The sequence below is a fragment of the Fukomys damarensis genome, unplaced genomic scaffold (assembly GCF_012274545.1).
Source record: "Fukomys damarensis isolate Sample0158 unplaced genomic scaffold, DMR_v1.0_HiC HiC_scaffold_17, whole genome shotgun sequence".
Taxonomy (NCBI): Eukaryota; Metazoa; Chordata; class Mammalia; order Rodentia; family Bathyergidae; genus Fukomys; species Fukomys damarensis.
Window position 1 is genome coordinate 69996988 of NW_022900929.1, and position 12091 is coordinate 70009078.

The window sequence follows — 12091 nt, forward strand, 5'->3', positions numbered from 1 at the left end:
GAAAAAAAAAAAAAAAAAGTGGAAAATCTGCCTTTAAATCATAGAGAAATTTAAATAAACATTTTTCTATTTCTTCTAAGAAACTAAAATGTTTATTTTACAATCATAAATATTCATGATACTCAAACAGTTTTTTCTGTGGCCAGTTATTTATATGTTTGAGTCTAGATTGTGTGGTAGATACTATTTAGCCAAGCTATATTACAGTGCTAAATTATGTATAAAATATTATTTCTGGGGCAGGGGATTTAGCTCAGTGGCTCTGCCACTTGCCTCACAAGCGTGAGTACCCGAGTTTGATCCCCAGTACAAAAAAAAAAAATTCTGGTACTTGTCCATCTTCTATTGAAGTGCCATTATTATTGCCAGGGGAAATAAAGAAGAAGAAAACTGTCAGGTCTTGCTGGTGGTAGGCGTCTCATGCAAGACTTTCTTCAGCCCTTCTGTGCCATAGTGGGAATCTGGACCTTTGTGTGTCACACATGCTGTGTAGCACACATTGGGCAGGATCTCTGTAGGCTCCTTAAACATGACTCTGAATGTATTAGCAGTCCCATCACAACTAAACCTGATATAATTTTGAAGTACGATTTAAGAACTTAAAGTCAAAATTGAGAGATTTAAAAAATTCCATTTGTACAGGGTTTTCTTTTCTGCCCATAAAGAATTCTTCAGTAGAAAACTAAAAAACGCTTACTAACAAAAATTCACTTACTAACAAAAATATCACCAATTATTTTGAAGACCAATAAACATCACATTACTGAGTTTAACAAAATTGTGTATAAAGGCTGGTTGTGGTAGCACAAGACTCTAATTGCACCACTCAGGAGGCTGAGGCAGGAGGATTCCCATGAGTTCAAAGCTAGCCTGCACTACATAGTTCAAGGCCAGCCTGAACTACACATAACAAGATCTTGTCTCAAAACCAAAACCAAAATTGTGTATAGCCTAATATTTAAGACAGTATAATAAAGAACACTTTACTTACATGATTAGGAATATCCAAATTGCTACTGGGAAAACGGATACAGTTTCTGCACATTTTATTCACTAAGTCTTCACGAAAGACAATAATTTCTTGTGTACAATACTGAATTCTGAAATGAAAATAGAAGTTGAAGTTGACTTCCTCAGAAAGAATACGCAATAAAAGAAGCGAAGCGGAAGGTTGGGGGTATAGCTCAGTGGTAGAGCACTGCCTAGCATGTACAAGGTCCTTCGTTATCCTTGAACTTTGAAAAGAAAACCAGATAATTTTAAAGACAAATGTCTTACAATATAAAGCCATCCTCAACTCCCACCATTCACCACAGCAAAACTCAACCAGTCTGTTTATCCAGCTATTTACTGAGCAGCTAATAAGTGCAGGGCACTACTCCAGGGATGCGTGAACAGAAGAAAAAGATCCCAGCCCTGATGCAATTTATAGTTTAATGCGGGGATGGAGAAAATAAACAATAAACATGCTAATTGTACGGCAGACTGTGTGGAAGATGATGACGTGTAAGGGAAAGAGAAAGGTGGTTGAAGACAGTCTAGACAAGGACTAGAAGGCCAGTGCATCAAACAATGACTGGAACAGCAGGGGCGAGGGGTGTGGTCTGAGCACAGTGGGAGCACTGGTGAGGCGGAGACTGCAGTGAGCCTGCTCACTTCAGAGACAGAGGGCTGCTGTGAGTAGTAATCCGGACACAGCTATTTGCAGCTGGACTCAGAGTTCACTTTGAAGCTGTCAACTGGCCATCCAGAGGGGGCGAAGTGTAATGACCAGGTCCAGGTGTCTGGAGTCCATGAGAAAGGTGCGGCTACAGGAATGAATGTGGGAGTTGCCAATTCAGAGATGATGCTTCTGTGTTTGTAAATCTGTCCATTAGCTAAGCTTCTAAATTTGCTGCAGGTGAATTTTTTATTTTTTTGATACAGGGTCTCACTGTATCGTTGAGACTGACCGAACTCACTATACTTCAGAGACAGAGGGCTGCTGTGAGTAGTAATCCGGACACAGCTATTTGCAGCTGGACTCAGAGTTCACTTTGAAGCTGTCAACTGGCCATCCAGAGGGGGCGAAGTGTAATGACCAGGTCCAGGTGTCTGGAGTCCATGAGAAAGGTGCGGCTACAGGAATGAATGTGGGAGTTGCCAATTCAGAGATGATGCTTCTGTGTTTGTAAATCTGTCCATTAGCTAAGCTTCTAAATTTGCTGCAGGTGAATTTTTTATTTTTTTGATACAGGGTCTCACTGTATCGTTGAGACTGACCTGGAACTCACTATGTAGCCCAGGCTGGTCTGAAACTCACAGTGATCCTCCTGCCTCAGCCTCCCAAGTGCTGGGATTACAGGCGTGCGCCACCACGGCCGGCTGCAGCAGGTGAATTTTTTTCTTTGGTACCAGAGATCGAACTTGGGACCTTGTGCTTGTGAGGCAGGCAGCAGAATCACTGAGCTAAATCCCTGGCCCTGCAGGTGAATTTTTAAACACAGTTCAAATATTTTCAAAGTTTTGAGAAATCTAAAAACATTTTAATTTATTCTATAATAGTCAAAATTCACTAACAATTTGAAACATGAAGTGAATATTTAAATGAAAGGAAGAAAGTATAACACAGAACACAAATATTACCTGCAAGGGTTAGTAGTAAAGACTGAAAATGGCACCCTTTGTTTGAATTCATTAGTGATGCTTTCTGCAAGTGGTGGCCTATAAAAACAATGAACATGTTATGATATATATTTTGCAATTTCACAGAATGTTCTTGGCCAGTGCAGAAATCTGAGTGAAAGTTACCTTGGTAAGATGGAACCAAATCCAGGATCCTCTGGACCAGGCACGAATACGAAACGACTACTGTAGCAAAATTTAATATAATTCATTTAAAAAGTAATATATGGCGACACTATTCATTATTCTAAAAGCAAGGCATTTCCTTTAACTGAATCATAAGTTTTTAAAATGTTTTCATTTTATACATTTCAATAAGCTGCTAAAAATCTCTAATAGCGTGATGAAGGGAATGTTTTCTACTTGCATTGTCCATTTATCGAGTGTTTGAACTGTGGTCAGTATGGCAGCTGGGCCAAATTTCAAATTTTATTGAACTTTAATCAGTTTAACTTTAAAGGACACACATGCGTATATAGCTATCATATTGAAGGACAAAACTCTGGAGAATGTCACCAAAAAATATGGTTAAAATTATCAGTATCCCCTTTAATACTTTCCTCTATAAACCTATAGAGTAGTGTAACATGTATAGTACTTTGATGTGAATATACTTTCTTCTCTTAGCTCTTTTAATTTTCTCAGCTTTTTATTTTCTTTTTTTTTGAGACAGGGTCTCGCTCTGTAGTTCAAGCTGGCCTTGAGCTCATGGCAATCCTCCTGCCTCAGCCTCCCAAGTGTTGGGATTACAGGCATGTGCCACCACATCTGGCTTCTATTAGTTTCTTAAAAATCATGGGCACAAGTCTTAAGAGTCACTTTTTGGTTCTGTTTGTTTGGTACTAGGGATCGAACTCGGCTCCTTGCACTTGTGAGGCAAGCAGCAAAACTACTGAACTACATCCTCAACCCATCATTTTTTGTTTTTAAAAATGAAACTATTTGAAAAAACATGTAGCAGTAGAGATCATTACCTTTGGTGGATATTTGGATATTCACATATTATGTCTGCCAAAGTTTTTAGGGAATCTAAAAATTTCAAAAGATATTAAGTTTAATTTGGATATAATGCACACAAAATCAAATTATATTTTATTAAATACAACCCTACATCTTTCGAATGAGATTAACATATTGTAGTTTCTCACTGATTTAATTTATGTCTGTATAGAAATACTCTTAAACAGAGCCTCAAGCCAGATGTAGTGGAGCATGCCTGTCATCCCAGCACTCAAGAGGCTGAACCAGGAAGATCTTCATGAGCTACATAATGAGTTTTAGTCCAGCCTGAACTACACTGTGAGACTGTCTCAAAAAGCAAATAAATAAATAAGAATGAATGAATACATACATAAATAAAGCTTCAATACCTTTCAAAGCCTGAATTTGATTTTTCCCATATGGTGCTGATGAAAAATTACCACACAGAATAAAGCAGGTTGGAGGTGCTGGTGAATAACCTAGAAATTAAAAAAATATTTAAATCATTTTTCTCATCTGGTAATCAACTTATGGTTAAAACTCTTTAACCATAAGTTTTTGTTGTTTTCAAACAGGGTGTCATTATATTGCCCAGGCTGGCCTCCAATTTGTGGACTCAAGTGATCCTCCTGCCTCAGACTCTCAAGTAGCTGGGACTACAGGTGTGCCACTGTGCCCAGCTTTTCAAGATTTTTTTTTTCCCCCCACAGTGCTGAGGATCACACTAAGGGCTTTGGGCCCAGGGATTTAGCTCAGTGGTGCCGCCACCTGCCTTGCAAGCTCAAGGTCCTGAGTTTGATCCCTGGTACAAAAAACAAAACAAAAACTGAGGACCTCACACGTGCTAGGCAAGTCCTCTACCATTAACTACACCCTCATCCCCTAAATCATGTTTTTAATAAGTTAATATCTTTTTTTTTTTGTACCGGGGATCGAACTTGGGTTCTTGTGCTTGTGAGGCATGTGGCAGAACCACTGAGCTAAATCCCCAGCTTTAATGAGTTAATATCTTAATAAGTTATTTTTATTAAAATAATAGTAATGATAATGCCCATTTGTTGAGCCAGGCCTTGCAGTGGTTTCATTAACCCTCAAAATATCCCTCCAAACTGAGGCTTAGAGAGGTTAAGTAACCTGCCCCAAGTATGAGGTAGGTAGGTAAACACAGTGCTGTTAGATTCCAAAGGCCAAGCCTTCATCCACTGTCTTCACTTGTACCATGCTTAGGACTCATTCTAATACGTTGTGAATACACACACATATACTCAGTTATTTTTCAAATGTAAAATGTAAGTCTTTAAATTTTCATTTAAAAACTCATTTTTTCAGTTTTTTTAATAGAATACTAAAATATGTACATTAAAAAATTTAGTTTCAGGGCTCAGTGGTTCTGCTGCCTGCCTTGCAAGCACAAGGGCCCAAGTTCAATCCCCAGTACAAACAAAAATATTGGGTTTTTTTCATTTTGTTTTGCAACAAGATCTTGCTATTTTACCCAGGTTGGCCTTGAACTCTCGGGTTCAGGAAAGCTTCTGGGCCAAGCCTCCTGAGTAGCTGGGATAGACACTTGCCACCAGCAAGAATTTCATGTTAAAACACTCATCACAGGGCTCGGGATTTAGCTCAGTGGTTCCACCACCTGCCTCGCAAGCACAAGGTCCCAAGTTTGATCACCAGTACCCCCCCAAAAAGAAAAAACAAACAAACAAACATTCATCACAATTCAATTCAAAGGAAAAAGTGGGCTGGGGATTTCGCTCAGTGGTGTTGCTGCCTGACTCACAAGTGCAAAGGCCAAGTTAAATTCCCGGTAATAACAACAAAAAAGAATGGAAAAAGTAGTACTCACCAGAAAACATTGTGTGAAGTTTTTCCAACACTTCTACTTGGTCCAACCAGACATCAGATATAAACACAAACATGGCATCTTTATTCTCATCTTCGAGTTGTTTTAGTTTTGCAGAAGTCTTTACAGACGTATTAGAAGGCCCTCCAAAAAAATTAATGTTTCCATAGTATGCCCTATGTAATTATAACATAATTATTGTCTTCTACCTTATATTCTCTTCACCAAGAAATTACAAATATGCAGAATGTCACAAATCGTGCAATAACACATGGAACACATGGGAAATGCTGACTGCATATTATTAAATTTAAAAAAAGAAAAACCAGGGCCGGGGATTTAGCTCAGCGGTTCGGTGGTCTACCTTGCAAGGGCAAGGATCTGAGTTCAATCTCCCGTACCAAAAAAAAAGAAAAACCAGGTTACAAAGGAATGTCCAGCATGCATCCCCTTATAGCACCCAAAAAAGAACAGAGACCTCCGCCCGCTCCCCCACCTGGCCCCTGCACTGGAGCTTCCTCTTCCTGAACTGCTACCTTGCACTAGCCCTGGGCTCCCTGTTCTCTGGCCGCCTCTTAATGAGGTGAAAGAAGAGGGCAGTGTCACTGTCCCACCGACACTGGGAACACATGGCTGGCAACTCAAATTATTCATTGTGCCTGTGACATAATCATGGTCTTCTACTTTACATTCACTTCACAAGAAATGATGATGCCCTACAGCACTGTGGGTTTACAGATAGATTTTAGCCAGAAGTCATGAGTAATGAGGATCCATTTATATGCACACTACGTGTGTGTCTACGTGTGTGAATATGTGAAGTACTCTTAATAATTTTTCTGTTTGAGAGGAGCAAGGGTAATATTCCTTTTCTTTTTGGTGCCTTTATTATATTTCTAAGTTACTTTTTTCCCCTGTCACAGTCTGTATTAATAATATGAAAAAAAACTCCATGCATCTGTGTTAGGGATTAAACCAGCACACTCTGTGCACGCCCTACCACTGAGCGCATTCTCAGTCCCGGAAAAAAAAAGTTAATAACTCCAATACTGATCTACTGCAGCATCATGACTGGCCAGGTCAGCAAGTTTAAGATGAAAGCACATCACTCCTACTAAGAAATCTATGACTTCAGACAAGTAATTTAACCCTTCTTAGCTGGATGCTCCTGAAATGCAGAGTGGCTGGACTCCTACCTATTTCGCAGGGTGACCAGAAGGAATAAGAGTGATGATAAGGAGTAACACAAGATACAGAAGGTCCTGAAAGCATAGTTCTTAGTACCTGTGAACACTCACAGGTGCAGCTATTGTTGCTACCAACGTGGCATTTGCAAAAGTAAGACCTCAGTTACAATCTCGCCATCATCAGTGGAGTCTGGCAAGTAGATATAACTATATGATGACTTAAGTATACACCCAAACATAAGCCAGAGTATCACAGGAAGAAGCACCAACTGAGGTGAACCTTAAGAAGTTAAAGCTGACAAAAAGCCTTTCTAAAATCTTCCCTGGTCCGTAGATTCTAAGGTGCAAAGATAGAAGCAAGTGGAAGACTCGAGCTTACAGCTCCTGGAAGGTAACACTTATCAAAGCAGTAGCCAGCCAAGACCAAGCAGGGCACACAGACTCCACCCTAGGTGGACGCTTACTGCAGTGTAGCTGTCACCAGGTGAGAATCCAGGTTTCCTGACTGTCAGATCTGAAGTTTCAAAAAACCCAGACTTTTATGAGAAATCTCCTAATTTTGGGCTGGGGATTTAGCTCAGTGGTTCCGCCACCTGCTTCGCAAGTGCAAGGTCCTGGGTTTGATCCCCAGTAACAACAACAAAAAAAACAGAACGAAATCTCCAAATTTTTCTACATTGAGAACTTATTTAAAATGTTTTGAACAATTCAGTGGAAAAAGAGGTCTGCAGACTACATTCAACCCTCCAGCCCCTAGCTACAACTGTCACAGCATCATTCAGGCTCTACTCAAATACTCTGTGTATGTGTGTGGGCAGGTACTGGGGATTGAACCCAGGGTCTTTGCATTGAGTTACATCCTCAGCCTTCTTCTTCTTTCTTTCTTTATTTTGAGACAGAGTCTCACCTGCTAAACTCCCCACGCTGCGCTCAAGCTTGCAACCCTCCTGCTTCAGTCTCCCAAAGTGCTGGGATTACAGACTACAGATGTGAGCTGCAACGTCCAGCTTATTCAAATTTCACTTTGAGAGACAGGAAACTAACTTCACTCAGAAAGGTTCCCTCGTAATAGTTCTAATATTTTGATGCTTTTTCTTATACCAAAGAGCTATAACCTGCTTCTTTCATGTAAGTCTTTTCATTACACCTTTTTATTCACACTGGAGTTACATTCTTCTAAGTGTTTTCCTGTTCCTTTTATCTCCCTTCTCACCAGCGTTATAGACAGGTAAGACAAGTACAGTGGAAAACTTTCCCAGCAAATGCACCGACTTCCTACTGTGTAATCTCAGGTCAATATACCAGTTTTCAGTTACATATATATAAAAACTCAGTTTTGTGCTGGCTTTGCCACATATATACTAAAAACTCAATCTTCTCTTATTTTCCATTGCTCTTTCCATTGCGACACAAATGAGATCCTGTAATAATTACAGTAAGATACATATATTTGCTACCTTCAGTATTATCAAATTCCTATAGTGTTTTCATCAAACACTTTACTACCTGGTAGTACTTGCAGGCTCAGTGGGTGGAAACCCAAAGGCATTGACGTGAAACACCTGATCTTCAAACCAACCTGAAAAGAGATGAGACACGATCACTTCCACTTGTCCAATTCTCTTTCTAGTTTGCAAGGACAAAACTGTTATACAAAGCAATACTGCTAGGCTACAGTCCATGCTCTGTGAACTAGCTACAGAATCTGCCAATCCCACTGCCCCACATTTAACTTCAGAGTCACAGTCTCAATTCTATAAATAAAAGTACATTAAATAGAAAGAGACTCCAAAGTAAAACTTTCTCTTTTTTTGCTGCTGAGGATTATACTTCTTAATTTCATAATACATGGAGTACAGAGAAATTATATATATGGCATACATATATGTGTGTGTGTGTGTGTGTGTGTGTGTGTGCTAGGAAATACTTCATTTTATGACCCAATTAAAATCTAACAGTTTTTTTCCAACTTTATTGAACTATAATTTACATACCATTCAATTCACCCTTTAAAAGTGTAAACTCAGTGGTTTTTTAGTATATTTACAAGTTGTTATGTACAAGTTTCAAACCCTACTGGTTTCAAAACATGTTTATCATTCCAAAAAAGTTTCTATTTGGCTGTCAGTCTGAGTTACATTATGTTGTCAAAAATATGCTGTCACAATCAGTGTTCTCCTAAATTATATCATGCAGTGTAGAAATGGTTTCACTGTTTCACAGTGAAGACAGGAAAAGAATACACTGACTCACCTTCTGCCAAGACAAAGCATGCCTCTGTGTATAAACCACTATGGAACTGGTGCATAGCTGCTGAGGAAAATTGTTCTTTTTCTGTGCTTGAGGCAGTGATAAAGTCAACACACAATTTTTTTTTTTTCTTTTTTAGTGCTAGGAATCAAACTCAAGGCACTTGCCAGGCAGTCAATGCACCGCTGAACTACAACCCTGACCCTTGACACACATTGTGAGCCCAAGACTTCTAAATAATAAATCCAGACTTCACATTTGAAATCGTGAACAGCTTAGACCATAACTTACACAATTTTAGTTTTTAATGTCCCCATGTTTACTTTCAGATGTAGTTTGGTAATACTGACAGTTTAGATCATTCTTAGCATATTGTAAACTTCCTCGGTGATTTACCTGAATTCTCCAAATAATCAGGATTCAAAGCCCTTCTGTCTCCGTTAGGATCGTATCTCTATTGTCTCATGCTGTTATATAGAAGTTACACTGGGAACCTAAATAGGTACATTTGAGGGTAATGTAGAATCAATTTCTCTAATTCGTATAACACAGATTTCATGAAGTGAAGGGGGCAAAGTAGTGGCATGTGCCTATAGTCCTAGTGACTTGGGAGGGGGAGGCAGCAGGGTCCCTAAGCCTAAGAAATGGAGACCAGCCTGGGCAACACAGCAAGAATCAGCCACAGAAAAGAACACAACAAAAGTGAAGGATATAGCTTTACTAAGATCCAGTTGTATTGTTCCAGTAGGATCTTCCAAAAAAAATTTCCCCTAAAACACAGTTAAAAGAAATAATGCACACTTATGTAAAGATAATTAAAATATTAACAAGCATGACAAGAATGGATTTTTAAATATCAACAATTCCAAGCCCAGAACTTTCCACTAACAAAAGTAGTTCAGTGACCTCATACTAATGAGTTAGGCGAGTAATGAGACTTGTCACAGCATCCTGAGGAACAGGACTGCTGCAGGTCAAGAAGTGGCCAGAGGCACCGAGCCAGCTGCAACAGGAGGCAGGGCCTCCCCAGGTGCCTTCATCTAGGATAGCCACCAGCCATCACGGCACCAGGATGTGGTCTGTGGCTCTCAGTTCAACCAGAGGTCCCTGGACGCTGATCTCAGGCTATGCAAATTGGGTATCTGGACAAGAAAGCCCTTCCTGATGTCTACTCAAGAAACCAAACACAGATGTGAAGGTCACTTAGTGCAAGAGGTGAGAGTTTTCAATGAAGAATAAAATAGTTCCTGTGGAAAAGCTCTAGGGCACCAGCATTTAACCAGTCCAGCTTGAAAATAAAGCCCACACTTACTGAAGTTTAATTTACCTCTTTTAATTGGGTTATCATTCCAAGAACAATCACATCTCCAATCTTAGTTGTACTCCCCAATAAAGTTTCTATTGTTTTAAGCTAAAATAAAGCACAAAAAAGTCTTAAAGATTAAAAAGAACATTTTTAAAGAAACTAATTTTCTCATAAATAAGTAAAATTTGGATACACATTTGGTATTTATAGCTACTTAAAAGTAGAAAATAAAATACAATTTAAATAGTTTAAGTTTATTTACAAAGGGCTGGGGGTTTGGTTCAGAGTTTCGGCTGCCTGCTTAGCAAGTGCAAGGTCCTGAGTTTGATCCCCAGTACCAAAACAAAACAATGCTTAATATTTCTGTGCACATTTCTTGGTCCAATGCATGGGTATAACTATTAGGTGACTTCTACAAATTCCAGAAATGGAACTGCTGGATAAAATGGTATATAATTTTTCATTTGTATAGAAATTACCAGGTGCAGCTTCTTTTATTTTTACCATTCAATTTTTTTATTACAAACAATCCATGTTTACTATAAAAGAAATTTAGAAATATAGATAAAGAAGAAATCTAGACATACATAATTTCATTATCTAGCCAGGTGTGGTGATGCACGCCTGTAATCCCAGCACGCAGCAGGCTGAGGCAGGAGGGTTGCTAAATTGGATGCCAGCCTGGGCTATATAGTGAGTTCAGGGCCAGCCTGAATTACAAAGGGAGACCCTGCCTCAAGAAACAAAACAAAACAAAAACAAAAACAAAAAATCTCATTATCCCCTATAGTCACTGTTAATACTTAACAAGAGTTCCACTTAAAAAACAAAAACCTAAAACAGAAGAGTGAAACTTGACAGATTATTTCCAGCCATACCATATTTGTAGTCTGTCAAAGTAAATATCACTGTTCAGCTACTATAAATGTACTAAATAGGGAATGTACCGTGACAGCTACAGAATTAAACCAAAGACTGAAAAGAACAATAAATTATTCAGGTAAGCCTTAACGTTACTTTGTCAAAGAGTAGAAAAATAAATGCTCCCGATCAATGGGCCTCTGAGTTGCCAGAGGAACATAATATAACAGGAGAAAAACAGAGGTCTTTGGTAGGGTAATACAAATAATGTCAGTTTTCTTCCTTCCTTCGTTTTTCTGAGGCAAGATCTCACTGTGTAGCCCAGGGTGGCCTTGAACTCACGGTGTAGCCCAAGGTAGCCTTGAATTCATGGTGATCCTTCTACCTCAGCCTCCCGAATGCTAGGATTAAAAGGATGCACTATATACAGCTCAATAATGTCAATTTTCAAAAGTTAACCGAATTTCTATTCTAAGAGCAGTTAAAAGAAACTGTCAAACACTATCAGTGTTTTCTCCCTTCAGCACAGCCCTCACATACTAACTTGAACTTTACCTGGTTATCAGTGTTTCTAACAGATTGCTTAACACCAAGAGTTCTGATCTACCGGGTAGAGAAATAATGCATTAGAAGAGTCTGGGCCTCTTCGAAGCCTCACAGAACTAGTGAGGCCCAGACTGAAGCAGCAGGGTTCCTCGGGGCAGTGAGGCAGCGAGGAGGGACAGAGCTGTAGCAGGGCAGCCAGCAGCCAGCCGTGTTGCTGGAACAGAGTGGTCTGGTAACTGCTTTCCAAAGGATAAGGGTATAAAAGGGAAAGGAGCACACAGTTCTCATCTTCATCACCAGAAAATATTTTCCCCTTTTCCTTTATTCCTCAGGATTCTACAACTCTAGGCCAGGAAGTGATCTTGCATTCATTCTGTAAGTGCTACCTTAGTGTCTCTTTTGTTTGTTCTTTTGGTTGTTACTGCTGTTGTTTCCTTCCCCCCCCCCCCC

The 12091-nt window shown here is 39.4% G+C and overlaps 2 protein-coding genes across 5 annotated transcripts in view; one reads left to right on the plus strand and one right to left on the minus strand.

The window, feature by feature from the left end:
• The window catches only part of Klhdc1 (kelch domain containing 1), a 92156-nt gene that overhangs the window by 15172 nt on the left and 64893 nt on the right, over positions 1 to 12091 (plus strand). The window lies entirely within an intron of this gene.
• Positions 1 to 12091, minus strand: part of Pole2 (DNA polymerase epsilon 2, accessory subunit) — a 33631-nt gene that overhangs the window by 8094 nt on the left and 13446 nt on the right. Inside the window, exons 7-16 of one of the 4 annotated variants that reach the window (XM_010632598.3) lie at positions 10256 to 10339; positions 9642 to 9698; positions 8932 to 8980; positions 8185 to 8257; positions 5495 to 5667; positions 4035 to 4124; positions 3639 to 3693; positions 2791 to 2847; positions 2626 to 2703; positions 992 to 1100 (exon numbers count right to left, since the gene is read on the minus strand). In XM_010632598.3, coding sequence (XP_010630900.1) covers positions 992 to 1100; positions 2626 to 2703; positions 2791 to 2847; positions 3639 to 3693; positions 4035 to 4124; positions 5495 to 5667; positions 8185 to 8257; positions 8932 to 8980; positions 9642 to 9698; positions 10256 to 10339 — 825 coding nt within the window. Of the gene's footprint in view, positions 1 to 991; positions 1101 to 2625; positions 2704 to 2790; positions 2851 to 3638; positions 3694 to 4034; positions 4125 to 5494; positions 5668 to 8184; positions 8258 to 8931; positions 8981 to 9641; positions 9699 to 10255; positions 10340 to 12091 lie in introns of all 4 variants that reach the window. The other 3 variants (XM_010632596.2, XM_033765162.1, XM_033765163.1) reach the window with 3 other exon arrangements.